Below are 27,063 nucleotides of genomic sequence, written 5' to 3'. Positions count from 1 at the left end.
AAACACTTCATGCCAAGAACTTTGGAGGGAAAGGTGATTGTCTAACATCACGTATATCATAAGGAGAGTTACCCAGAATTCAAGTTTGAGTTGTCTCACTCCAAATCCAGTGTACTATTCAATATTCTTGGGAAAAGAACAGATTTTCCTTCTTCCATGGGATCCATACCCAACCCTAGGAGGCTGCCAATAGGCAGGGAAAACCAAGGGGTTGGGTCTGGCAGGGGCATGAGCAGGCTGAGGCACATTCCGGGGATGATTCAGTGATCCTAGATCCTACTGCTGATTAGCTGGACCTGTGCCTGAGGCCCAACTTCCCCTTTCCCCTCACCACCACCCCCTTCCTATCCCATAGCCTGTCCCCAGATGGGGCTATAAGACCTCTGCAGGGAGAGGAGGGGCCCTCATTCCACCTTGGGTGTGATCTCAGCAACATGAAGTCTCTCCTGATGCTCCTGGCAGTGGCAGCTATCACCATAGGGCAAGGTGAGGGGGTGAAAGTCTGGGGACACTATGGGGCTTGGGGCTTCTTGGGTGGGGGGGAGATAGTGATTTTGCCCTGGCCCCTGAACCCTGCCTTCTCATTGGGTGATGGAATCATACTCCTCTAAGTCTATGATTTCACTGGTATGAGCATTTTAAAAAATGCAAATCCTAACTCTTCCATACTTTAGCAAAAAGTTTCATAAATTATTGTAGTAGATGAAAAATTCATCATCTGGTAACCAATTTATGTGACAGGGCCATCATCACTTACCTAGGCTGGTCTGTGGATGACAGACACAGAGTCCATCACTAGGTCCATATTTTCTTTTTTGGCAGAACCTGCCAGGGATTGAGGTCAATTGAATAGCTTCTCAAAGTCCACGGTCATCCCCATAGCATAAGGAGTGGTTGAATCATAAAATGAAAAGATTAAGAACTTGAGAATATTACAGCTATCTGGGCCATAGCATATCAGAGCCAAGAGGAGACTTAGAATGTAAAGCATATGATTGGGTATTGAATATTATTATTAAGTTCTTAGAACACAGAATGTCAGAGCTAGGTGGAAATTTAGATCACCACGCTCAACCTCTTCTTCTTAAGAATGGTGGAAACTAAGGACCAGAAATAGAAACTGCCTTGCCTGTGTAGAAACAGCTGTAGCTAACTTTTCATATAGTATCTTTACTATGATATAGTACCTATAATATATAATATATAAATACTATAGTGTCTATTCTCTCTCTTTCTCTCTACCATAGTATCTATACAATAATATCTTTTCAGGAATTAATACTAATATTAATTCTCATGCCTATGAAACTTCATAGTTTACCAGTTTCATGAGACAATTCTAAGAAATATATAGTATGAAGACAATTATGTCCATCTTACAGATAAAGAGACTTAGGGTCAAAGAGGATGTTACACAGCTAATATAGAATTAATTCAATTCAACTGCACACAACTGACCTCTGTTTATCCAACTCAATTCAACACAATTCAATGGATTGTAATTTGGTTGAATCAGAGGGGGGTTAAAATTCAATTTAATTCATTTTCAATTCAATGTAATTGAAATAATATCAGAGGGGGAACTAGAATGTAGAATTTCTGACTGTAGGTTTAATGCTCTCTTTATTATTCAACACGATTTCTCTCAGGTGAATAGCTTTTTTTTGGGGGGGGGTGCATTTTAACAAGAGTGTGACATTCTAGATACATAGAATGATTTCTAGTCTTATCTCTGTCCCTCACCATGTGGCCTTAGGTAAGTAACTCTCACTTTCTAAACCTCAGTTTCCCCACTTGTAGACCCTATTAAAGATCAACTTTTAAAAGCATATTATGGACTTATGGTGAGGGGTGTGTGCAGGAGTCTACAATTATTTTGACCTTCATTGGAACTTGATCATTTTAACCTCAGGCCCAGCGTAGTCCCTTTCTCCAATGGTCGCTAACATCCTCTCTTGTCCACTTCACACACCCTGCTCCCAACAGTGACCCCTGCTGCCACCTGGGGACCAAGAACAGAGATTTCTCTCTCTGATCTCTCCCTCCTCTCTTCCCCCTCCCCCACCATCTACAACATCTGTACCCAGTTAGTATTGATTTCAACTATGATTTCAGGAATGACGATAGTTTGTGTTTGATTAATAAGTATGCATGTGGCTGTGGGTAACTGGTAGTGGGTGATCTTGTCTGACCTCAGAGTTGTCTATGTATATGTGGTTATGGTGATAGTGCAAGAATGAGTATGGTCGTGGGTGTATCTGTGGGGGTTTCTGTATGACTGTATGTGGATGAGTGTGGGATTGGATCTTAGTGTAGAATCTTAGTAAATCTACTTAATTATGCACGATAGTGTTTGTGGTCGTGTACAAATGAGGAAGAAGGTAAGTGATCACTGGCCAAACATGGAGGAGAGGTCTTCTCTCCTGGCTTGCCTCTCTAACATCCCTCTCTTTCCTCCAACCTCATATCTGGGGGCACAGAGGCTCTCAGGGGGATCCCTTCACTTCTACAAGACTTCTTCTGTCTCCTTTCTCTCAGTTCTTTCCTGAGACTCTCTCTATTCCTGAAACCCTCCTTATATTTACTATATTCCAGCTCCACTTGCCCAGCTCAATCCTGGAGCCCTTCTATTACTATTGGGATCATCCTATCTGACAAAAAGGGGAAGGTTGGATAAAAGATTTGTCATAGAGAGTTCAGTGGGGAAGGAAGGAGAGAGACAAAAACAGAGAGAAATGAGAAGAGACAGCTCTCCAATGGACCTCACAGGCCATCTAGCTCACTGCCTCCCTCCCAATTTTATAGAGAAAGAAATTGAGACCCAGAGATACAAAGTAACTTGCCCAAGATCACACAGGTAATAAGTGTAGAGGGGAAAGTTAAACCCAGGTCCTCAGGCTCCAGACAGTGCCTTTTCTATAGTGTAAGACAGTGGTGGAAAACGAAAATCTTTGGAGGAAAAGGGTGACCTGGAGTCATTTTAATTCAACTCAATTCAATTCAATTACAACATACATTCATTTCAATCTTGTTCAACTGAATTCAATTCAACCCAAAATCAATTCAATCCAATGCAATGAAATTAGTCAGTGGAATAAAATTCAAATGAATTCTATTCTATTCAATTCAATTGACCTTTCTCCATTTATTAAGTCAACTCAAACAATTCAATATTTCTATTTAATGGAATGAAAGTCAGTTCAGTTCAATTAATTTCAACTCAACTCGTTTCAGTTGAACTTGATTTATCTCAGGACATTGACTGAGCACCTGCTCTATAGTCTGTGATTAGGGCTACAAGAGAGGAAGAAGATATAGTCCCACTTTTAGAGATGAAGTGGCATTAATAATACTTGTACGGCTGACCTCTCAAAGTAATTGTGAGAATCGAAAGAAGAGGGAAACACATGTTTATTAAGCACCTACTATGTGCCAGGCATTATGCTGTGCTAATTTATAAATATTATCTCATTTGATCAGAGCTAACAGACTGAATAGAAAATATTTTATCAACATTAACACTGTCTAATATTTACTGTTATTATTATAGGCTACTGATTTTCCAGATGAGGAAACTTAAGCCCAGATATGTGAAGATCATGTTAAAGTCAGGACTGGAACATAGGTCTATTATCTTCCTACGGTCAACACTGCTTTGCAAAGCAGCTGTTTGTAATTAAAAGCTGGTGTGCATATGAATACGATATTTTTTGGATAAAGTTTTGAGATGTACTCTTGCCTAAAAGTATTTTTGAAAATATTCAGTCAACAAGCAAATATTTATTAAGCCTTACTGTACTGGAAACTGAAAGGCAAAAACAATCCCTGCCTATGGGGTGCTCAAATTCTAACAGGAGAGACAAAATGTACGACAGCATAAACGAGATAGATACCGAACAAACTGGGGATAATTTCAGTGGAAAAGATATTAGTTTTAAAGGAGATTAAAAGCCTCTTGAAAAAGCAGGGATTTCCCCTGAGACTTGAGGAAGCCAAGAAGAAGGACTGGTCCACGGCACCGGCAAGCTGGGGGACGTTCCTGAATGTTGTGTGTTGAGGGCGGGGTGCTAAAATAGTAGATAGTCAAGAAACTGTGTATTTTAAAAGCACAAACATAAACTTTGCCAAAGGCAGCGCCAGATCGAGAGGACTCACCTCGTGGAAGAAAAGGTAGAACCCCCTAACAATGAGAGGCATGTTTGTCTGTGAACTGAAACCTACAGCTGCTTTGTCGTAGAAAATGGGTAACTAGGTGGGACCATGGATTAACACTGGGACACGGTGAATCACATTTCTCCAAAGCTTTACTTTTGGATTATGAGGCTATATATAACATGGGAGCCAGTGGGTGGCCGAATGTCCACATTTCAAGCCAACTAAGCATGGGAGGGGCGGGGTGGCAGATACAGTCATGGGAAGCTGGCCTCAGAGTCAGAAAGACCTGAGAACAAGTCCTTTGACACATACTAGCTGTGTGACCTTGGGCAAGTCACTTAACATTTTGGTAGACCCAGTTAGAACAGAGAGTTGTCTCTACTGAAATTCCCTACATCAATGAAATCACAGGTCTGGGAGAAAAGAGGAAAGGAGAGAAAGATGGAGAGAGACAGAAAGATAGAGAGAGACACACAGAGAGACAGAGAGAGACACAGACACACACAGACACACACACACATAGACAGACAGAGACAGAGAAAGAGACAGACAGACAGAGAGGGAGAAAAGTGGATTGGACTGGACTAGGGACTCAGGACAGCTGAGTTCTATACTATGCTGTAGTAGAAAGAGAACATGATTCAAACCTCAGTTTACTACTTACTGTGGTCTTGAGTCAGTAAAACTCTCTAGTCCTCAGTTTCCTTATCTGTAAAATGAAGATATCTCCAAGGACTCTTTCAGTATGCTCTTCCTCTTGGCTATGCCGCTGGCTTGCTGTGTGACCTCGTACAACTCTCTTTCCTTCTCAGAGTCTCAGTTTCCCATCTGTAAAATAAGGGATTGGTACTGAGTTGGAAGGCCACCTGGTTTAACTCATACCACCTCCCAAAATCCTTCCTAATACACTTCCTACAAATGCCTGAAAATCTTTAGTGGAGGGGAATCCCAAAAGTTGTAACTAGGAATTCTAGGAGAAAATTCAACTACCACCCACTTAACTCCATTAAGTTCTTTTTTCCTCTCTAGACTGAACATCTACCGTACTTTGCCTAATTGTTTTTCACAAAGCTTAACTTGAAGGACCGTCACTACCCCAGCTGCCTTCCTTTAGAGAACTGTCCTCTCCCAATCACCAATGCCCTTCCCAAATGTAGCAATCACAACTGAAAACAGTGCTTCATCTGTGCTCTTACAAGGTCAACATGCAGGGGGGACCATCACTTCCCGGGCCTGAGATGCTGCACCTCTCTGGGAGTAGCCTAAGATTACATTTTGTTTTTTTGGCTGCCATATCACATTATTGGTTCAGATGGACCTTGCAGTCCACTAAAACTTCTATTTGTTTTTTCCACATGAATTGCTGTCTACCTATATTTCACATGCCTTGTACTTGGGAAGCTGATTTTTTTAACCCTTTTGAAGACTCTTATTTGAATTCCGTTTTGCTAGGTTTAACTGAACATCCTAGCTTGATGAGATGATTTTTTTGCTCCCCGATCTGTCATCAAACATGTTATCTATCCTTCTAGTCTTTGAATCTTGGGTCTTAGGGGGCCCAAGTGAGTAGCCTTAGGTCACAGGTAGCTAGTAAGTATCTGAGGTGGGATTTGAACTCATGCCTTCATGATTCTAAATCCAACACTCTTACCTACTGTGCCACCTAGCTGGACACACACACACACATGTACACACACATATATGTACATATACATATGCTAACACATATATGTATGACATATACATATATGTGTACATAGATATGTATATACACACATATTGTCTCCTCTGACAAAATATAAGCTCTTGGGGGGCAGAGAGTATTTTTCTATTGTCTTTGTATCCCTAGCACATAGTAGGTGCTTAATAATGGCTTGCTTTGATTGGTAAATCAGAAAGGGAAGGCTGATTCTTGAGAATCATTGAAGCAAAGTTTGGAGAAACACTTGTCAGGGATCTATAAGGGAATTCTTGCTTGGGTGTGGGTCGGACTAGATGTCCTCCAGGATTTCTTGCATCCTTGATAGCCTGTGATTCTGGGACTCTAGGAAAAAGCCAAGGAGAGGCCAAGAAAGAGCAGTGGGTGAGAGGAGAAGCTGGAGAAAGGGCTCTAGCTCAAAATGTGTCTTTGGAGCCACACATAGTTGTATTCTGTGTCTGCCTCTGTCTCCAGGGCAGAGCTCATGTCTGTTCCCTTTTAGGGAGGGAGAGATGGGGTTGTTGGGGCCTGGCAGAGAAGCTGTGGTTTCCCCAATTCTACCCCCACCCTTACTCCAAACCAAGGAGACAGGAAAGGAAGGGGGGGTCAGGATGCTGAGGACTGAACCCAGAAAGGATCCCTGAGGTATCCCCTCACCCAAGATCTTTGTATGAACCCATTGAGCCCTGGGCCATCTGATGTATCCCTCTTGTACTTACAGCCCAAGCTCTCCAATGTCACGTCTGTGAAAGTGCTGACAATTGCAAGAAAGCAATCCTCTGTCCCGGTTCTTCTCACTTCTGCAAAACAACCATCAGCTGTGAGTATCTGAGAAAAGGTGGAGAGATGCTTCCTTCCATACTCCTCATCCCCTTCATCTCCCAGTCTGAGACAGAGATAGGAGCTCCTTGAAGATCCTTAGAGGCAGCAGACTTAGGACAGAGGAGACCTTATCCGCTAGGGGGATCATCTAGGACTGGTGGAGTAGAAATCCTAGTCAGGGTGGGATACTCTCAGCCAGAACTAAATGGGAGGATTTGACTACTAGTGACAGAGATGGTGATGGTAGAGATGGTTGATATTGATGATTATGGTGATGGTATGAAGATGATGATAGCAATGGTGGTGATGGTGATGGTCATGACTGTCATGGTGATAATGGTAATGGTGGGATAGTAATGGTGAGGATGGTTGTGTTTGTAATGAGGGGATGGTAAAGTGGTGGTGGTAGTGATGGTGATGATGACTTCTAAAATGTGGGCTCATTTGAAAGCACTGCCCATAGTAGCCAGAACTTGTAGAAAAGTGTTAGAGGTAGGCTGAGGTCTGGGATTGGAGGGAGACTAAGTTTCAGAGAATGGAGAACTTGATTTGGGAAATTAAAGAGTTGGTGGGAAGACTCCAAAAGGTGTGTGTAGATGATGTGTATGTAACTGTCTCTTCTCTTCCTGTCTCCTCCAGTCCAGCGATTGTCAGGGAACCTTGTGAAGAAGGAATGTGCTGACTACTGTGCTGCACAGAATAGTGATGCGGGTCAGACCCAACCCCAGATCCGGTGCTGTACAACAGACCTGTGCAATGCTGGAATTGAGAACTCAGCTCCCATCCCCACGCTTCTCAGCCATGCTGTCCTGGCCCTCAGCCTTACCCTGGCCCTGGTCTCTATTCTCTACTGACCCAGCCTGTAACCTATGGGAGCCTTAGCCAGGCCACAACCCACCCCCCACCCCAAGCCTGTCCTGGAAGGTTCTGAGCCTTCTCTCCACACAACTCCAGCCCAGCTCTATGTCCCTCCCCAATCCATTAACTTCCTCTCCAAACTCCTATTAGTCTCCCAGGATAAGGGGCACATAAGGAAGGGGGTCTCATTACTCCCAGGGGTCCAGGAAGTCAGTTCTGCTCCTTACTTCCCTCAGAACATAAACATCTCAACTGTCCACTCAGAGAGTCACCCTCACTAGGCGCTCCTGCCAGATCCGTCCAGGGACTCAGAGATCCTGGCCCATTAATCAGGATCACTTCTCAGCAGACCCTTGGATTTCACCTGGCGGTGGGGAGAAGAAAGGGGAGGAGGGAAGATCACCACATGGTGTAGTGAAAAGAGAAATGGATTTGGAACCTGGAGAACTGGGTTTAAATCCTGATTCTGTCATTTACTGGTTGTATGATCCTGGGTAAGTTGCTTCAATGGGTCTCAGTTTCCTCATCTATACAATGAAAAGAGTGGACTCAAATATCTTTAGAGTTCCCTCCAGCTCCAAAATCCTGTGTTCTCTAAGAGGTATTGGGATGAGCAGGAGGACAGAGATGGGGAAATCATTTCAATCCCACCAACTTTTGTATTGTTTCTGTTAGCTCGAATTTTTATTTTCTACTCAATAATAACAAATGACTGAAAAGAAGACAACAAAGTCATGTCTTTATTTATTGGGTGTGGGAGGGAAAAGGGAGGAGGCAGTCCTGGGATGGGCTGGCAAGGCTCTCTGGGACTCACTGCGGGCAGTGGCTTGGCAGGGTTAGATGAAGAGTTAGAGCCCCATTCAACCCCTCTGGCATCTGTCAGCAAATACTCTGAACCGTGGAAGAGCAAGGAGGAAGGTGTGTGCACATATACACACAGATACAAACCCCAGAATAGAACCTTGAAATATATGTACACCCAGAAAAAACACATAGGAACACATGTTGTATGCCCCATAGCATGACATCATAGTACAGGGTTGGACTTGGAAATCTGGGAATACTGGGTTCAGATTCTGGTTCAGATATTTATTACCTGTGTAACTTTGGTTACATCATTGAACCACTCTGGGCCAGACTTTTCTTATCAACCAAATGAAGAGGTCAAATTAGGGGACCTTCAAGGTCCCATCTAGCACTAAATCCATATTCCTACAACAGTATGATAAACACTTATCAAGCCTCTGCACATTTAAGACCTAAACAAAATTTAAATCAGATGTAATCCTTATCCCTCAGGAGCTTGGGTGTCTAACCCAAGCCACATCTGCATGTATGCACATAGAAATGCACATAAAAATAAACCAGGGGTATGAAAGTAAAACAAATGGAAACATAAGTACATATGTGCAACATGCATATGCTCACCAACCAACACACATATGCCCCTTTCCTGAAATTCTCATCTTAGAGCATTAGCTATGCTTGTGGGTTGTTTGGAGACTTTTTTAGTTGGCAAATATATGACCATTGAGCCATTCCCTCCCACATCCCTCAAGCTCCTTTGTCCTAAAATTACCTTCCCATGAGAAGTGTGGGGCATGTTCAGGGAAGACTAGTGCCTCTGCTGAGAGGGCTGCTTTCCACCTTTGTGTTCACCTGATTCACCATAACTTTTTTTCTTTATTTATTTCTCTTGATTTCTTTTTCTTTCTTTCTTTCTTTCTTTCTTTCTTTCTTTCTTTCTTTCTTTCTTTCTTTCTTTCTTTCTTTCTTTCTTTCTTTCTTTCTTTCTTTCTTCTTTCTTTCTCTCTTTCTCTTTCTTCTTTCTCTCTTTCTCTCTTTCTCTCTTTCTCTCTTTCTCTCTTTCTCTCTCTCTCTCTCTCTCTCTCTCTCTCTCTCTCTCTCTCTCTCTTTCCTTCTTTTTTCTCTTTTCCTCCCTTCCTTCCTTCCTTCCTTCCTTCCTTCCTTCCTTCCTTCCTTCCTTCCTTCCTTCCTTCCTTCCTTCCTTCCTTCCTTCCTTCCTTCCTTCCTTCCTTCCTTCCTTCCTTCCTTCCTTTGTAATTCACCTAACTCTTATGTGTGATTCCAAAAAGCTTTAGTATGCACAGTGGCCACACCCCAGTAGACTGTTTCAGTAGCAGGCTAAACCAGGTTGAGGGTAACCAAGGTGTCTCAAACCCTTCAGCGAATTAGGAAGGTGTCTAACTCAAGCATATGAAGACTTCCCCAGGTGGAATAGACAGATGAGAACAATTTGTTCCAGTGGCCATGAAGGCAGCTGAAGTAGGCACTGTGGAACATGGAGAGCTTGGTCAGACATCAAAGATGCCAAGGTCATCCACTGCATCCCCAGCCATCGCTAGATATCTTGACTTTGTCTTGCCACTGGGCTTTGGTGACTGTAGAAGAGAGAGTGAGGCCAGTGACTTTGCACAACTCTGCCTCTATTAAACCCAATTGATCACAAATCAAAAGACATTACCTATACCATTTACCATTTTCACCTACCTCAAAGTCCTGTGGTGACAGGCAAGTGATGAAGCAGCAGGTACAGATACACTGGGAGCTGTAGCCACAACCCTGCACACAGGCAGCCCAGGCCACAGGATCATCTTCTTGCTGGACTGAAGGAGCAGTGGGATTCAGCAGCTTCCTGTGTGTCTGAACGGCCTTTTTTAAGGACCATACTGCTCACTTACTGGTGTAAGGAAGCAGCTAGGAAAGGCACCCTAAAAATTGTCTGCTTCACCCACTCTTGGCCTGCTTACCATGGCAGGTGGGAAATCCCACCCTGTGATCAAAACAAAAAATATACAAAAACTTTTGCAAAGATGATTCCACTCACCACTGGTACATGGAATAAGTACACACTTATGGACAACACAAAATCCAATAAATGTGAAAGATGAACAGCTCTTGTTATGAGAGAACTCAGCAGGTATCACATCCAAATAGCAAGGCGGGCAAATGAAGGCCAGCTTACTGAAGTCAAAGCTGAACACACATTTTTCTGGAGTGGCCACAACAAAGGTGAGCACCGTGAAGCTGGCGTAGGTTTTGCAACCAAAACTGATCTAGTCAACAAGGTTGTATGCCTCCCCAAAGGAGTAAACAACAGACCCATGATGATGCAATTGCCACTTGCAGGAAAATGTCCTACCACCATTGTCAATGCATATGCTCTCACCATGATGAATCCAGACGAGGTCAAAGAAAAATTTTATGAAGCCCTGGAGACTCTCATCATCAATGTGCTGAAAGAAGACAAGCTTATAATTCTGGATGACTTTAATGCGAGAGTAGGCAGAGACTACTAGACGGGGCAGGGAATCTTTAGAAGGAATGGAGTTGGAAACAGCAACGTCAATGGTCACTTACTACTGAAGACTTCTGCATCTCATTACCTTCTCATCACCAGCACTGTCTTTCATTTACCTAAACACAAAAAAGCTTTGTGAATGCACACTCACAGCAAACACTGGCATTTAATAGACTGTGTCATTGTAAGGAGAAGAGACAGACAGGATGTGAGAGTGACAAATGCATCGTGTGGTGCAGAGCGCTGAACTGGCCATGGACTTATCCCCTCCAAGCTAAATGTTTGCATTCAACAAAAGCTGTGACCCCAAGATAAGATGACTACTAGAAGACTTAATGTTAACAAATAAGAGCACTTCTCCAAGCAGGAACAACTCATTGCTAACTTGGAGGGAAAGTGGAGCAGAAAAGGAGTGGGTATCTTTCAGAGATTTGGTATGCAGCATTGCATTTACTCATCTGGGCCAGAACACTTGCAAACATCAAGATTGGTTTGATGAAAATGATGGGGAAATTCAGAAGCTACTAAAAGAAAAACGAGAACACAGTGCTTACCAGCAGGATAGTTCATCTGTCTCTAATAACACTTAATCCATCAAAAGCAAAGTATAAGGAAAGCTTAGAGAGATGCTGGATTCTTAGCTCAGTAAGAAGGCAGATGAAATTCAGTTTTATGCTGATAGTAACAATCCTGAGCACTTCTATGATGCCTTGAAGGCTATTTATGGGCCAAAGACCTATGATACATCTTAACTACTCAGTGCTGAGGGAGCCACATTGTTTAATGATAAAGACATGATCCTAGAGAGATAGGCTGAACACTAATAGTGCTCTCAACAGCCCATCACCAATCAATGATGAAACTATTGACCGTTTACCTCAGGCTGAAGTCAATGCCTCTCTAGTTGAATTTCCAACTGAGGAAGAGGCTTTAAATGTCATTAGGCTCCTCTCATGTAGCAAAGTGCCTGGTGCTAATTCTATTCCAGCTGAGATTTGCAAAGCAGGGGCTCCACTGCTCATACATGGTTGGAAGTTTTCCAGGTTATATAGCAAGAGGAGGTTATCCCCCCAGGAACTCAAGGATGCTTCCATTGTCCATCTCTATGAAGGTAAAGGAAATAGATTGTCCTGTAGCAATCACAAGGGGGTCTCTTTCTTAGTCATTGTTAGCAAAATTCTTGCCAGGGTCCTCCTTAATAGGCTGATTCTTTACCTAGAAGACGGTTATCTACCTGAGAGCCAGTGCAGCTTCAGAAAGGGCCAAAGAACAGTCGATATGATGTTCGCTGCTGACAACTCCAAGAGAAATGCCAGGAGCACAACAGAGGTCTATTCACAAGGTTTGTCCATCTGACCAGGGCCTTTAATACTCTCAGGTTGTGAGGGCTTGTGGAAAATTATGTCAAAATTTGGTTGCCTGTATTGTACATCAATTTCATGACAGCATGATAGCATAGGTTCTGGATAATGGATGATGTTCTCACACTTTCCCAGCCACCAACAGAGTAAAGCAAAGCTGTGTGCTTGCTCTGGTGCTTTTTAGCATGATGTTTTCAGCAATGTTGCCAGATGACTTCGAGGATGAAAATGTCATCAAGGGTAGCTACTACATTGATGGTAAATTATTTAACTTGGAAAAGCTACAAGCTAAGACTGAAGTGGAGGGAGAATTGGTGCATGAATTTTTTTTTTTTTGTTCACAGGTGATTGTGCACTCATAATGTAGCCTCTGAGGCTAAGATGCACCAAAAAACTTAGCTGCTGCTTCTGCTAATTTTGGCCTAACAATTAACACCAAGAAAACACAGATTCTCCAACAGCCAGCACCATACCATCCATACATGGAACAACTGGTTACAGCAAATGGAGGAACTGTGAATGTCACAAATAAGTTCACCTACTTTGGCAGTATACTTTCCAGGGATGTTCACACAGATGATGAGGTTGATGCACACATTGTGTCAGTGTTTGAGAAGCTCCAAAGGAAAGTGTGGCAGAGAGAAGGTATCAGGCTGCCTACCAAACTGTAGGTCTACAGAGCCATCAAGCTGACCTCATTGTCGTATGCCGGTGAAACCTGTACAATATAACTGCGCCTTGCCAGGAAATTGAATTGCTTCCATTTGAATTGTCCTAGGAAGATTTTGAAGCTCATCTGGCAAGATAAGGTACCAGACACTGAGGTCCTTTCTGGAGCTGACCTGCTAAGCATTCAAACTCTACTGTAAAGAGTGCAACTCTGATGGGCTGAGCACATTGTTCAAATGCCAAATGTCCATTTGTCTAAAAGACTATTTTACAAAGAACCTACATAAGGCAAGAGCTCACATGGAGGTCAGAAGAAGTGATACAAGGACATTTTCAAGGTCTCTCTGAAGAACTTTGAGACTGAGTGCATAAAGGTTCCATATCAAACTGGCAAAAGTAACAGAAATGGGAGCAGTCAGTGTCGGCAGGGGCTGTGGAAAGACTGGCACAATAGTACTTGAATCTGAGAGTTTATCCAACGGCTTTGAACATTTTATTGCTGCCAGTGAAACTATGACTACCACAATATTTTCTATAACATCTAGCTTATAGTGCTCTGTCCCTTTCTATAATGTATGCAAGGATACGCCTGTCATGTAGGACTTTTAAAATCCCTATACTGTCATGAATTTGGCATCCATTGACTAGAAGTGTAACAATTAAAAACTATTAACTCCTTAAACCAAAAGTCTTATTGTACTTTCTCCAGAAAGACATGGTGCCAGGTACATTGGACTTTGAAGACATTTCTGTTCCCCTTAGGATATTTCTAAGTAGAGATCTGGAGAGGTCAATACTTAATAGTGATGGGAAAAGAGACCATGGTAGAGTAGGAGGAAGCAGTGTAACCCACCTCCTTCTCCCACATGAGAATGGAGGAAAGGGACACATGTGGGCTTACTTGTGTGTGCATGTGTGCTGTACATATGTGCTTATGTTTCCATTTTTCAGCTTCTAGTAAAGGAGCTGCAACTCTGATACTCCTATCCTTATTCTTTTTTTTTTTTTTGTGAGGCAATTGGGTTTAAGTGACTTGCCCAGAGTCACACAGCTAGTAAGTGTTACGTGTCTGAAGCCAGATTTGAACTCAAGTCCTCCTGACTTCAGGGCCAGTGCTCTATGCATTGCACCACCTAGCTGCCCCTCCTATCCTTATTTTTAGAGAATAAGGAGGGACCTCACATAGCCCTCAGGAAAAATTGCTTTGGGGGCAGAGCCAAGATGGTAGAATAAAAGTAGGGACTAGCTTGATCTCTTCCCCCAAACCCTCCAAATACCTGTAAAAAATGACTCTAAAAAAATTCTAGAGCAGCAGAACCCACAAAAAGACAGAATGAAACAAATTTCCAGACCAAGACAACCTGGATGGTTAACAGGAATGGTGTGTTGTGCTGGGCTGGGAAAGGAGCACAGTTCAGAGTGGGCTGCACAGGCAAAGACAGGGCCAGAGCAAACCCAGAGTAGGCCTAGGGGGACTGAATCACAGGCAGCTGTGACAGTTTCCAGACTTCTCAACCCACAAATGCCAAAGACAACTTAGAAGATCAGTGGGAAAGATCTGTTGGACCTGGGTGAGAGAGGAGCATGGTCCAGCCCTGGCCTTAGCATAGTCCTGGGGTCATGGCCACAGCAGCAATGGCTGTTTCCAGAGCTCTCAGCCCACAAGTGGTAAGGGGATTGAACAACTGATCAGAAGGGGATTACAGGGATGTCTTTACTCACACTGAGGCAGGATTCTGTTGCTTTTCCCATTCTTGGATCTGGGTCACTGTCCTGGGTGGCAGTCCTGGCATGAAGAGGAGCACTAGCATACCCGAGATTGTGGCATCAGTGGAGCAGGAACCCTCCTCAAAGTTCCAGGGCAGAAAGGAGTGCTTGTGGTCACTCACAGACCAGAGCACAGGCCAGGAGAGGAGTAAACACCTTTCTTTAGATCATACCACTTTAGAAGAACTGAAAATGTACAGGTCCCTAGAAGTATCTCTGAAAACAGCTGCACAAAACCCCTGAAGCTTGGGACAGTTCACCCTCCACACTGGAAGCACAGCATACCTTAACAAAGAGTTATAAAGTCAAGTAATTGGCTGGGAAGATGAGCAAACAGCGGGGGGCGGGGGAAAGAACTCAGACTACAGAATCTTACTTTGGTGACAAAGAACATCAAAACATACAGTCAGAAGAAGACAACAAAGTCAAAGCTCCTATATCCAAAGCCTCCAAAGAAAAATATGAATTGATCTCAGGCCATGGAAGAACTCAAAGAGGATTTTGAAAATCAAATAAGAGAAGTACAGGAAAAATTGGGAAGAGAAATGAGAATGATACAAGAAAATCATGAAAAATGAGTTGACAGCTTTATAAAGGAGACCCAAAAAACACTGAAGAAAATAACACCTTAAAAAAATAGCCTAACCCGGGGCAGCTAAGTGGCACAGTGGATAGAGCACCAGCCCTGGAGTCAGGAGGACCTGAGTTCAAGTCTGGCATCAGACCAAACACTTGACACTTACTAGCTGTGTGACCCTGGGCAAGTCACTTAACCCCAATCGCCTAAAAAAAAAAAAGTAGCCTAACCCAAATGGTAAAAGAGGTCCAAAAAGCCAATGAGGAAAGGAATGTCTTAAAAGGCAGAATTGGCCAAATGGAAAAGGAGGCCCAAAAGCTCACTGAAGAAAATAATTCCTTAAAAATTAGAATGGAACAAATGCAAGCTAATGATTCTATGAGAAATTAAGAAATTATAAAACAAAACTAAAAGAATGAAAAAATAGAAGACCATGTGAAATATCACATTGGAAAAACAACTGACCTGGAAAATAGATCCAGAAGAGATAATTTAAAAATTATTGGGCTACCTAAAAGCCACAATAAAAAAAAGAGTCTAGACATCATCTTTCAAGAAATTATCAAGGAAAACTGCCCTGATATTCTAGAACCAGAGGGTAAAATAGAAATTGAAAGAATCCACCAATCACCTCCTGAAAGACATCCCAAAAGGAAAACTCCCAGGAATATCATAGCTAAATTCCATAATTTCCAGGTCAAGGAGAAAATATTGAAAGCAGCCATAAAGAAACAATTCAAATATTGTGGAAACACAATCAGGATAACACAAGATTTAGCAGCTTCTACATTAAGGGATTGGAGGGCTTGGAATATGATATTCTGGAGGTCAAAGGAGTTAAGATTAAAACCAAGAATCACCTATTCAGAAAATCTGAGTGTAATCAATGAGGGGTAAAATTTGATATTCAATGATGTAAAAGAATTTAATGCATTCTAGAGAAGCCAGAGCTAAGTAGAAAAATTGACTTTCAAATACAAGACTCAAGAGAAGCATGAAAAGGTAAACAGGAAAGAGAAATCGTAAGGGACTTATTAAAGCTGAACTGTTTACGTTCTTACATGGAAACATGATATTTGTAACTCATGAGACCTTTCTCATTATTAGGGCAGTTGGAGGAAATACATATAGACAGGGGTAACAGGATGAGTTGAATATGAAGGGATGATATCTAAAAAATAAAATTAAGGAATGAGAGAGGAAAGTACTGGGAGAAGGAGAAAGGGAGAGTCAGGATGGGGTAAATTGTTGCACATAAAAGAGGCAAGAAAAAGCCTTTTCAGTGGAGTAGAAGAGGGGGGAGGTGAGAGGGAATGGGTGAACTTTACTCTCATCAGATTTGGCTTAAGGAGGGAATAACATACACACTCAATAGGGTATAGAAGTTTATCTTACCCTACAGGAAAGTAGGTGGGAAGGAGATAGGAGAGAGAGAGAGTGATAGAAGGGAGGGCAGGTTAGTGGAAGGGGTAACAAGAAGCAAACACTTGTGAGGAGAGACAGGAACAAAGGAGAGAAAAGAACAAATGGGGGACGGGACAGTATGGAGGTAAATATAGTTAGTCTTTCACAACATGACTATTATGAAAGTGTTTTGCATTACTATACATGTATAGACTATATCAAATTGCTTTCTCTCGATGAGGGTGGGTGGGGAGGGAGGAGGGGAAAGAATTTGGAACTCAAAGTTTTAAAAATGAATGCTAAAAATTGTATCTACATGCAACTGAGAAATAAGATACACAGACAATGGAGTATTGAAATCTATCTTACCCTACAGGAAACTAGAAGGGGAAAGGGATAAGAGAAGGGGGGAGCTGGTAGAAGGGAGAGCAGATTGGGGAAGGGGTAATCAGAATGCACATCATTATGGGGTGGGGGGAGGGGAGGGATAGGGAGAAAATTTGGAACTCAAAATCCTGTGGAAGTGAATGTTGAAAGCTAAAAATAAATAAATAAATTGGAAAAAAATTCTCTGATCTTAATTTCCAGAGGAGAACATAGCCCATGAGAAGGGCCTTAGTACAGTCAGAGAGAGAGAGGGAGAGGGAGAGGGAGAGAAGAGAGAGAGTGCTGTTATGATGCTAGAGATACTTAAGACTTAGACCCAGAAGAATAGAATAACTCTAAAAGGCCTACAATTAAAGCCTCAAAGAAAAATATAGTTTGCCTATAAGATCAATTAGTATTCTTAAGAATTTTTAAAAGAGCTAAAATGTTATAAATTAAATAAGAGTGATAGAAGAAAGAATTGGGAAAATAAATGAGAGCTATAGAAAGACTTAAAAAGAGAATTAACAGCTTAGCAGAAAAGGTATGCTACTTTACCCAAGTAATAGACTCTTTGAAAATTAGAATGGCCCAAATAGAAATCAGTGACTCTATGAGATAATAGTAAATATTAAAACATAAACATATGATTGAAAAATTAAAAGAAAAATTAAAGTATCTCATATGAAGAACAACTGGAGCTTGAAAATAGATCAAAGAGAGATCATTTGGACTACCTAAAGGCCAGGACCAAAACATAAGAGCCTGGATATCATATGCCAAGAAACCAGGAAAGAAAACTACCCAGATATATTATCATAAGAGTGAAAAGTAAAAACAGAAATCACCATTCATCTCCTGAAAGGAACTACAAAATGAAAACTCCCAGGATCCTCAAAGCCAAAATTCAGTCACCAAGTCAAAAAATAAATTTTTTCTTTAAAAAGCCAAACCAAACCAAACCAAACCAAACCAAACCAAACACACCATCAGCAGCCAGAAAAAAAGAATTCAAGTTCCAAGGAACCAAAGTCAGGATCACACAAGATTTACTGCCTATGATCATGAAGAAGTGGAAAGTATGGAAAGAAATGTTGCAAAAGGAAAAGGATGTAGGCCTACAACCAAGAATAACTTACTCAACAAATGTAAACGTGATCTAACAGAAGAAAATACACCTTCAATGAAATAGAGGAGTTTCAAGCACTCGTGATAAAACAAAAAACAGAGCTATGTGGAAACTTAGAAATACAAGCACAAATCAAAAGAAACATAAAAGGTTAAATACAAATGAGCAATCAGAAGTGGTTTTATAAGGATGAATTGTTTACATTCTCATGTAGAGGAGGATGATATAAGATCTCTTTAAAGTCCTGACGTCATCAGGGGCATAGAAGAGATCAAATAAGACAGAGATCCTGGAGTGGTTTTTTTTTTAATATTTTTATAATCTTGAAAGAAAAAAAGGTGAAAGGATACACTAGAGGAAGAAGGAAGAGGTAAACTAGGGGAACTTATCTTACATAATCAGGACACACAAATAAAAGTCTATACATATGTGGAAGTGATGGGTGAGGTAAGCATCTCTTGAACCTCACTTTCGTTTGAACTAGTTAAAGGAAAGAAGAACACACAACCTTGCACAGACACTTAGGCACACACAAAGAATTTGATGATGAAATACATTCAGCTCACCAGAGAAACAGGAGGGAAGAGGAAGAAGGGAAAGGAAAGAACATAAAGGAGAGTAGATTTAGGAAAGAATTAGTCATAAGCAAAACAAATCCTAATTTTGAAGAGAAGATTGTGAAGAAGAGTTTAGAAAGAGAGAGAAAAAAAGAAGGAAGGGTAAAAAAGGAAGGAAGGAAGGAAGGAAGGAAGGAAGGAAGGAAGGAAGGAAAAGAATCTGTAATAAAGAGGGCTTTGGGAGCAAAGATAGGAAAAAAGCTTTATCAATTTGGAAATTCCCTCCAATAAGCAATCAATCAACAAGAATGGATTAAGAGCCTTCTATATGAGATGAGTTATGCTTGATGCTAGGGAAAAAAAAGAAGAAAAAATGGTTCCTGCCCTCAAGGGGTTTACATTCTGTTGGGGGAGGCAATGTATACCAAAATAATATATACAGAATAACATTCATGTAGCACCTACTGTAAGGATACTTCCCTAACTTCCACTTGCACTGGTGGGCCAGGTCCCCAGAAAGTAGACTCTTCCCTCAGGATTTAAGGGGAAAACCTGCTGCAGTTTCTAGCACTGTTTATCATGAGCCCCAGTTGGTGTGTTCCACATTGATTATCATCTAGACTTGCTTACTTTTTTAAAAAGATATTTATTAATCATAAATATCAAGAACAGTTGTTACGGAAACCTCCACCCCCCCCCCCCAAAATAAGGAGGGATATTTGAGAGATGTTGCAAAGGTGAAATAGATAAGCCTTGGCAACAACTTGGATATGGGGTGTAAGAGATAGTGGGGAATCCAGGATGACTTCCAAGGCTGTGAGCCTGAGGGAATGAGAGGATGGTGCTGCCCTCAATAGTAATAGGGAAGTTGAGAGAGTGGGGAGAGTTCAAAGGGAAAGATAATTAATTCTATTTGAGACATGTTGAGTTGACAGATAATGCCATTTTTCAGAGCTTCTGATGAATAATTCTAGCCATCAGGTCATGTGCCACAAGACATTTGATAGATGCTAATTTTTACAGTGATACATGGTGTAGTTTCTACCATTTCCTTGCATAATCTACCTTCATTACTAAGTCTGGGCTCTTAAAGATAACGTAACACTTCTTTAGTTTCTCGTCCTAAATGGCTATCATAAACTGTTTTTCCAGGAGCACGTCTGCATGACTCAGACTTTTTTCCTTTGTTTATACTAGAGGCAGCTGGTGGTGCAGTGACTTTGTGGTGAGGACAGAATGAGTTAATACTTGCAAATTGATGAGTTAGTATTTGCTTGGCAAAGTGCCTGGTGAATAGTAGGTGCTCTATAAATTCTCACTCCTTTCCCTTTTACGTATCATTGGGTGAGTTCATGTGGATGTTGCACACGGGAGGTCTTTTCCCTTTTTTGGTTCTTATTCTTCAGAAGACTCCACAGTGACAGAAATTGTCTAAGGATCTGTTGATTAGGTGCTGCCGCCAATCATATAATCAGTGACGCAGAGACAGGGAAGAAAAAAAAGCCCGGAATTTTTGTTTCGTTTCGTTTTGTTTTGTTTTATGCTCAGAGCACAGGCTTCACTGAACATAAAATATAAGCAGGACAATAAAAGGGAATTTCAAAGAGCAAATAAAAGAAGACAATGATTTACACATCAAAGAACAGGCAGCAGAAGGGGAAGAACTTTTATCAGGTAAAATAGGTAACCAACCTGTTTAACTCCAGAGATATAGTTGTTACTTCAAGCTTGTTTTTTTGCTGACTCTAGATAACTACATGATATCTTCATCTTAAGCAAATGGTGGTAAGAAAATTAAGCCAGAAATTTTCTGATCACACCACCCATTGACTGTCCCCCATGCCTGGAATCCTCTCCCTCCTCATCTCTGCCTTCTAGCCTCTATGGCTTCTTTCAAATCTCAGCTCATCCCCTACCCTTCTTGACTACTTTGCAGCTTTTTTTTGAGGGGGGTTGGGCAATGGGGTTAAAGGACTTGCCCAGGGTCACACAGTTAGTAAGTGTTATGTGTCTGAGGTCGGATTTGAACTTGGGTCCTCCTGAATCCAGGGCCGGTGCTCTATCCACTGCGCCACCTAGCTGCCCCTACTTTGCAGCTTTTGACACTGTCAATGACCCTCTTCTCCCCGATACTCTCTAAATTTTCATAGTGGCCTTCTTCCCAGGTTCTCCTCCTAGCTATCTGACTGTTCCTTCTCATTGTTCTTTGATGGTTCTTCATCCAGGTCACGCCCATTAACTGGTGTTGTCGTTGCTGTTGTTGTTCAAGTGTTTTTCAGTTTTGTCCAACTCTTTGTCCTTCATTCTTGAAGAGGACCATGACATCAGGGAGATGATGACATAACTTGCAATTGACTTTGATTTGAATGAGTGAGGGCTGTTCAAGGTCACCAGCCTCACTTTCTCCTCCAGAGCCATCTGGGTCCAGTGGCCAGATATCAGTCAAGATGACTGGAGGTGGCCCAGGATGCAGTGGGAGACCTTGGCCTTTTCTGAGTCTTTGAGTCTTTGAGTAAGGCAATGCCCATTCAGTGAACGAATCTTTTTAAGAAGTGAATCAAGGGATGGCTCTTTTAATAAAGAAATATTATTTTTCAAATGTAAATAGTAACTGTTTCTGTTTTGGCCAGCAACCCTGATGGTCTTCCCCTCATGGTTTGATTTTTTTTTTTAAAGGGGCCATCCCTTGACTCACTTCTTAAAGAGGCCAATTCACTGAATGAATATTGCCTCTCTCAAAGTGAGAACCTGGAAAGGCCTTAGCTTAAAAGGGCCAAGGTCTCCCATTGCATCCTAACCATCTCCAGTCATCCTGATCAATATCTGGCCACTTGGACCCAGGCGGCTCTGGAAGAGAAAGTAAGGCTGATGACTTTGAACAGCTCTCTCTCACTCAAATCAAAGTCAATTGCAAGTCATGTCATCATTTCCCTGATGTCACGGTCCTCTTCAAGAACGAAGGACAAACCCCCCCCCACACACACACACACAACTCTTCATGACTCCATTTAGGGTTTTCTTGGCAAAGATACTGGAATGGCTTGCCATTTCATTCTCCAGCTCATTTTATAGATAAGGAAACTGAGGCAAAGGGGGTTAAGTGACTTGTCCAGGGTCACATAGCTAGTAAGTGTATGAGGCCAGATTTGAACTCAGGAAGATGAGTCTTCCTCACTCCAGGCCTAGCACTCTATCAACTTCATCATCTAACTGAATGTTCCCAAAGGCATTATCCTGGTCCCTCTACTCTTCTTCTATACTATTTCTCTTGATGATCTTATGGATTAAATGATCACTTCTGATGATAATTCTCAGATATATTTACCCAGTCTACAACTGCTTCTTGCATATATCAAAATGGTTATCCGACAGATATCTTACACTCAACGTGTCAAAACTGAACTCATTATCTTTCCCCCCACAAACCCTCCCCTCTTCTGAACTTCCCTATTACTTTTGAGGCTACTATAATTTATTCTTATTTTTTACATTTTCAATAACAAGTTTAATTTGAATAGTAATTCCATAGGTTGTAGCATTAGTACTTCAAGTGTTAATTATCTTTTCACTTTAAAATTAGTGTATTCATTTCCTACTGACTCTTTCCCCTCTGTTTATTGAAGTGCTAAGGAAAACACGTCATTGAGTTCCAAGCTAGGCCTTCTGTTGTGATTAATGACAGTCACATGGCTCATCTCTCCCACAAGGATAGCCCTAGTAAAGATGTTGATGCTGCTACTCTGACCTCATTGGGTCAGATTCCATGTCAATCAGCCAATCCCAGAGCTCCTGATATTCTGAATCAAAGTCCACAAGTCCATTATTTCCACCATGGGAACTTTTGACATATCAGTAAATTCTCGTGTTTACTTGCTACTGTTGGCCTACTGCCCACTGCACAACTTTCAGGACATCTGTTCCATGGCATCAGTCTGTGCTTCTAGGAGGCAAACATAGCTGAACCTCAGCCCTGGGACTTCAACTCCCTTCCTCATCCTCCACAGCCACATAGATAGCCAGTATCTCTGCTTTGAGGATATCGAGAGCCCTGAGAATCCAGCTGTGTTACCAGTTGATTTGCCTCCATAGTCCCTTCCATGCACTGTCAATCATCTACAAAATGAACTTCAACCCTTCTGATTTATAAGATACAATAAACTCCAGAAATTATTGACCTTCTTCTGCTGCAGCTTTCTTTAGAGCACAATGACTATCTATATTCAACTTAGAACTCAAGAGTATCTCCAAGTAGACTTACAGGTCATTGCTCTCCACTGAAAGGGGAGTTCAGTTTTCTGTGGTGTTCCATGGCAGGTAGGAGATGCAGCACATAGAGTGCTGGGCCTAGAGTCAGGAAGATCTGAGTTCAAATCCAGGCTAAGACATTTACTAGTGGTATTAGAACTGGATAAATAGATCTGAGGATTATTGGCACAGAAAACTATTTAATCCATAGCATCACCAAGAGAAATAGTACAGAGGAAGAAGAATAGAGGGACTTGGATAGAGATTTGGAGGATTCCCAAAGTTAGTGAGAAGGACCTAGATGAAGAACTAGGACTGAATAGTGAGAAGTAGTGTCTAATAATAGATAGGAAGAGAATTAGAGGAGAGCACTATCATGGAAACTTAGAGAGAAGAGAGTTTTAAGGAGAAGAGAGATGATCTACAGTGTCAAAGGCTGCAACAAGGTCAAGAATGATGAGGATTTTAAAAAGGACAGTGGATTTGGCAAATAAGAGATCCATCATTGGTAATATTAGAGAGGGTAGTTTTGGCTGAAAGATTGGGTCGGCAGCCAGACTGTAGAGAGTTGAGAGTAAGGGTATTGATTGTAGAGCACTTTCTCCAGGAGTTTAGCCACAAAAGGGAAGAGACATATGGAACAAAGCTACCCGGGGCAGATGGATCAACTAGTTTTTTGAAGATGATGGCACATAGGCATATTTGAAGGTCTAGAAGGGTTGCTGGAAGATGAATTGTTGATAGGAGAGAGAAAGACAGAAAAGATAGAAAAAGACAGAGACAGAAACACAGAGATAAAGGCAGACAGAGACAGAGAGACAAAAAGACAGAAACAGAAACAAAAAGACAGAGAGGGAGAGAGATAGAAACAGAGACATACAGAGAGACACAGAAGCAGAGAGAAAGAGTAAGTATAGAGACCTTATCTAATTGAAGCCCCCTTAGTATTAGTATGCATTATCTTTGCCCCAACAGCCAATCTGCATTGTCAGAAGGAATTTCCTCACTGGGAGATCCTTATAGTGAATGACATAATAGATTTGGTCCAAAAAAGACCCCGGAAATAAGGTAGATGAAAGAAAAGAGAAGAGGAGAGAGAGAGAGAGGGAGGGCAGGGGGAAGGGAGGAAGGACTCTTCTAGAAGACTAAACAGTTGAGAACAATCCAACCTCTGGCAAGTCCTACAAAGATGAAAAGACTTCTAGGAAGGTAATTGAACGTGTCTGCTTTCTGAAGACCAACCTAACTGAAGAAAGGCTCAACACCAGTTTGCCACCGAGGGATGAATGTATACACATGTGTGAATAAATGTTTATTTACAGATCTACATATAAATTGAAATATATGTTTATATATGTGTTTACATAAATACATCTACATATGTATGTGTATTCAAATGGATCCATGATCTGTTCATTTTGAAAGTTTCAGCCTGCTACGATGCCGAACGCAACTCATCCATGCCTGACAGTCTTGCATGACTCTCATCCACGCCCTCCCAAAAGTTCACCATAGGAGCTCCGCCTGATACGCTGGAAGTCTTCATCACTTTCTCCTGACATCACTGGGGTACTAATGAAGCACTCTGGCTATCTACTTGTCATATCTCACTTTTTCCACGTGAGCAGCCTGTCTTCTCTTCCTTCCACACAGATCTTTGATAACATCTTTACTCCCACTCTTGCTCAGAGTTCCTTGTTGGTCATATGTTGCAACCTTCTCACACCCACTATGTGTGGGACTGCACCTTCGATACATAAACACATAAGCATGTGTGCTTTTAATAGATGCAGGTATGTATACTGCGGAAGGAGGAGAAGCAGCTGTAGATCTCTGGTGTAGTACAAAGAGAGCTAGCCCCAGAGTCAGAAGGATCTTCTGCAAGCCTCTTCTTTCATACATACTGGCTGTGTGAACACCAACCAGTCATCGCCTCTCACTGCCCCAAGGGCCAATCTGCATTGTTAGAAGGAGTTTCTTCACTGGGAGGTCCTTATATCAAATGACATAACAAATTTGGTCCAAAAAAGACCCTGGATATATAACTAGATGAAATAAAAGAGCAGAGAGAGAGAGAGAGAGAGAGAGAGAGAGAGAGAGAGAGAGAGATTGAGGAATAGAACAAATAGGGATGAGAGAGACAGAAGGAGACAAAGAGACACACACACACACACACACACACACAGAGAGAGAGAGAGAGAGAGACAGAGAGAGAGAGAGAGAGAGAGAGAGAGAGAGAGACAGAGAGACAGAGAGATTGAGAAACAGAGAGAGACAGAGAGAGAGAGAAGATAGAAGAGAGAGGGGAAGGGGAAGAAGGAAGAACAAAAGGAAAAGAAAGAGAGGGATATAAAGAGGGAAGGAAAAAGGAAGAAAGGAAAGGAGAGAGGAAGCAAGGAAGGGAAAAAGATACATACATAGATATATATCTATCGCACATTTGGTTTACATATATAGAAGGCCACAACTACTTACTTCAACACAATTACTTCTTCTATTACCTTGCTATGCCATCTCCCAAATGCCCCCTGTCTTTCCCAGGCATCAGTTCCTTGGGGTGTTAGGACCTAACCCATGACCCAGGTGATCTCAGCAGCTGTGTAGGTGCCACTAGGAAAACTCCTTCCCTCTCTCAGCCTACCCATAACCTATCCTGTACATTACCTCATGCTGTAACAAGCACCCCTGGGCTGGCTCTGGGCTCCAGGGCAATGGCCAGTGAGAAGAAAGGGCAAGGCCTTCACCCTCTTTCATTTTCAGTAGGATGGAGTGAGTCATATAGGATGAGCAGGAATAGATGGGTTGTTTTAGACACCGCAGATCTCATTCTCTTTCTATCTAAACTCATCCCTCTTCTGAACTTACCTCTTCTCTCTAGAGAACACAACTATCCTCTAGTCACCCAAGTTCACAACCCTGATGTCATCCTCAACTCTTCCCTCTTGCTCACCCTCCCCCATCAATCCAATCTGTTGCCAAATTTTGTTCTACCACTTCCAAGACATCTCTTGCATCTGTCCCCTCCTCACTGCTCACATTCATAGTTCTGGCCCTCAGCACCTCTCATCAGGACTATTGCAAGAGTCTCCTAGTGGATCATCTCCCCCCTCTAGTGTCTTCCTTCTCCAAACAATCCTCCCTACAGCCACCCATGGGATTTTCCTAAAACACAGGTGCTGATTACACCACTCGCCTACTCAAGTAAATTCCATCAAGTCCCTAAGATCTCACCTGCTTGGTGTTTAAAACTTTTGGCAACCTGTTCTCACTCTACCTTAGAGAGTCGTAGACTCTTTTACTATCTTTCAGCAAAACTGGACCTTATAAACAACGCGTTATCACATATTCTTGCCTTTGGACTTGCTAGTTTGCATGTTTCACCTTAGCTGGCCCCCATGCCTTAAAAGGCACTCCTTTCCCACCTCTGACTCTTGGACTCTTGTTTCCTTCAAAGGTCAGCTCAAGCACCACCTTCTGCATGAAGTCTCTCCATGCCCCTAAACCACCAGTGTCTTCCCTTCCCAAATTAGCATATATATTTATTTATATAGAGATACAGTTATAACATATTATGCTAATAGACTTCTTCATAATATAAACATTATATACATATACTTACAATATAAATGTATACATATATTTATAATATAAATGTATATATATTTATGATATAAATACATATTTATAAGTATACACATATTTATAATATACATATATGCATATGTTCATAATATATACACATTCATATACATATAATATACATATATGCATACAGATATTATGTACATATATGCTTATAGTTATAATACACATCTACACATATATTTATATGCTTCTCCCCCATAAGAACATAAGCTCCATGAGGGCAGAGTCTTTCATTTTTTGTCTTTATATGCCCAGTACATACATTATTGGGCACATATTAGGTGTATAACAAATGAATATTGATTGATTGATTGATTATTGGAGGTAACTTCCAAATAGATGAGATTGCAGATCCATTTGGAGGTTTCTGACATTTACCTGCTTGGTTTCAATGCCTACAAGCTTAGTTGAGTCCTTGAATTCATGAAACAAGCCACAAGAAGAATAATATATTATTTCATTTGAAAAATGATGTGAGAAGAGATAT

The 27,063-nt window shown here is 41.6% G+C and overlaps 1 protein-coding gene across 1 annotated transcript; it reads left to right on the top strand.

The window, feature by feature from the left end:
* Window positions 1-378: 378 nt before the first annotated feature.
* On the top strand, window positions 379-8,258 carry LY6D (lymphocyte antigen 6 family member D). The gene is made up of 3 exons (XM_020995002.2): window positions 379-486; window positions 6,576-6,674; window positions 7,316-8,258. The coding sequence occupies exons 1-3, from the start codon at window positions 435-437 to the stop codon at window positions 7,528-7,530; spliced, it is 366 nt and encodes a 121-aa protein (XP_020850661.1). The 5' UTR covers window positions 379-434; the 3' UTR covers window positions 7,531-8,258.
* The last annotated feature ends 18,805 nt before the right edge of the window (window positions 8,259-27,063 follow it).

This window comes from Phascolarctos cinereus, unplaced genomic scaffold (genome assembly GCF_003287225.1).
Source record: "Phascolarctos cinereus isolate Bilbo 61053 unplaced genomic scaffold, phaCin_HiC Scaffold_4;HRSCAF=312, whole genome shotgun sequence".
Classification (NCBI taxonomy): Eukaryota; Metazoa; Chordata; class Mammalia; order Diprotodontia; family Phascolarctidae; genus Phascolarctos; species Phascolarctos cinereus.
The sequence above is the reverse complement of the archived record's forward strand: the minus strand, read 5'-3'. Positions and strand labels throughout refer to the sequence as shown.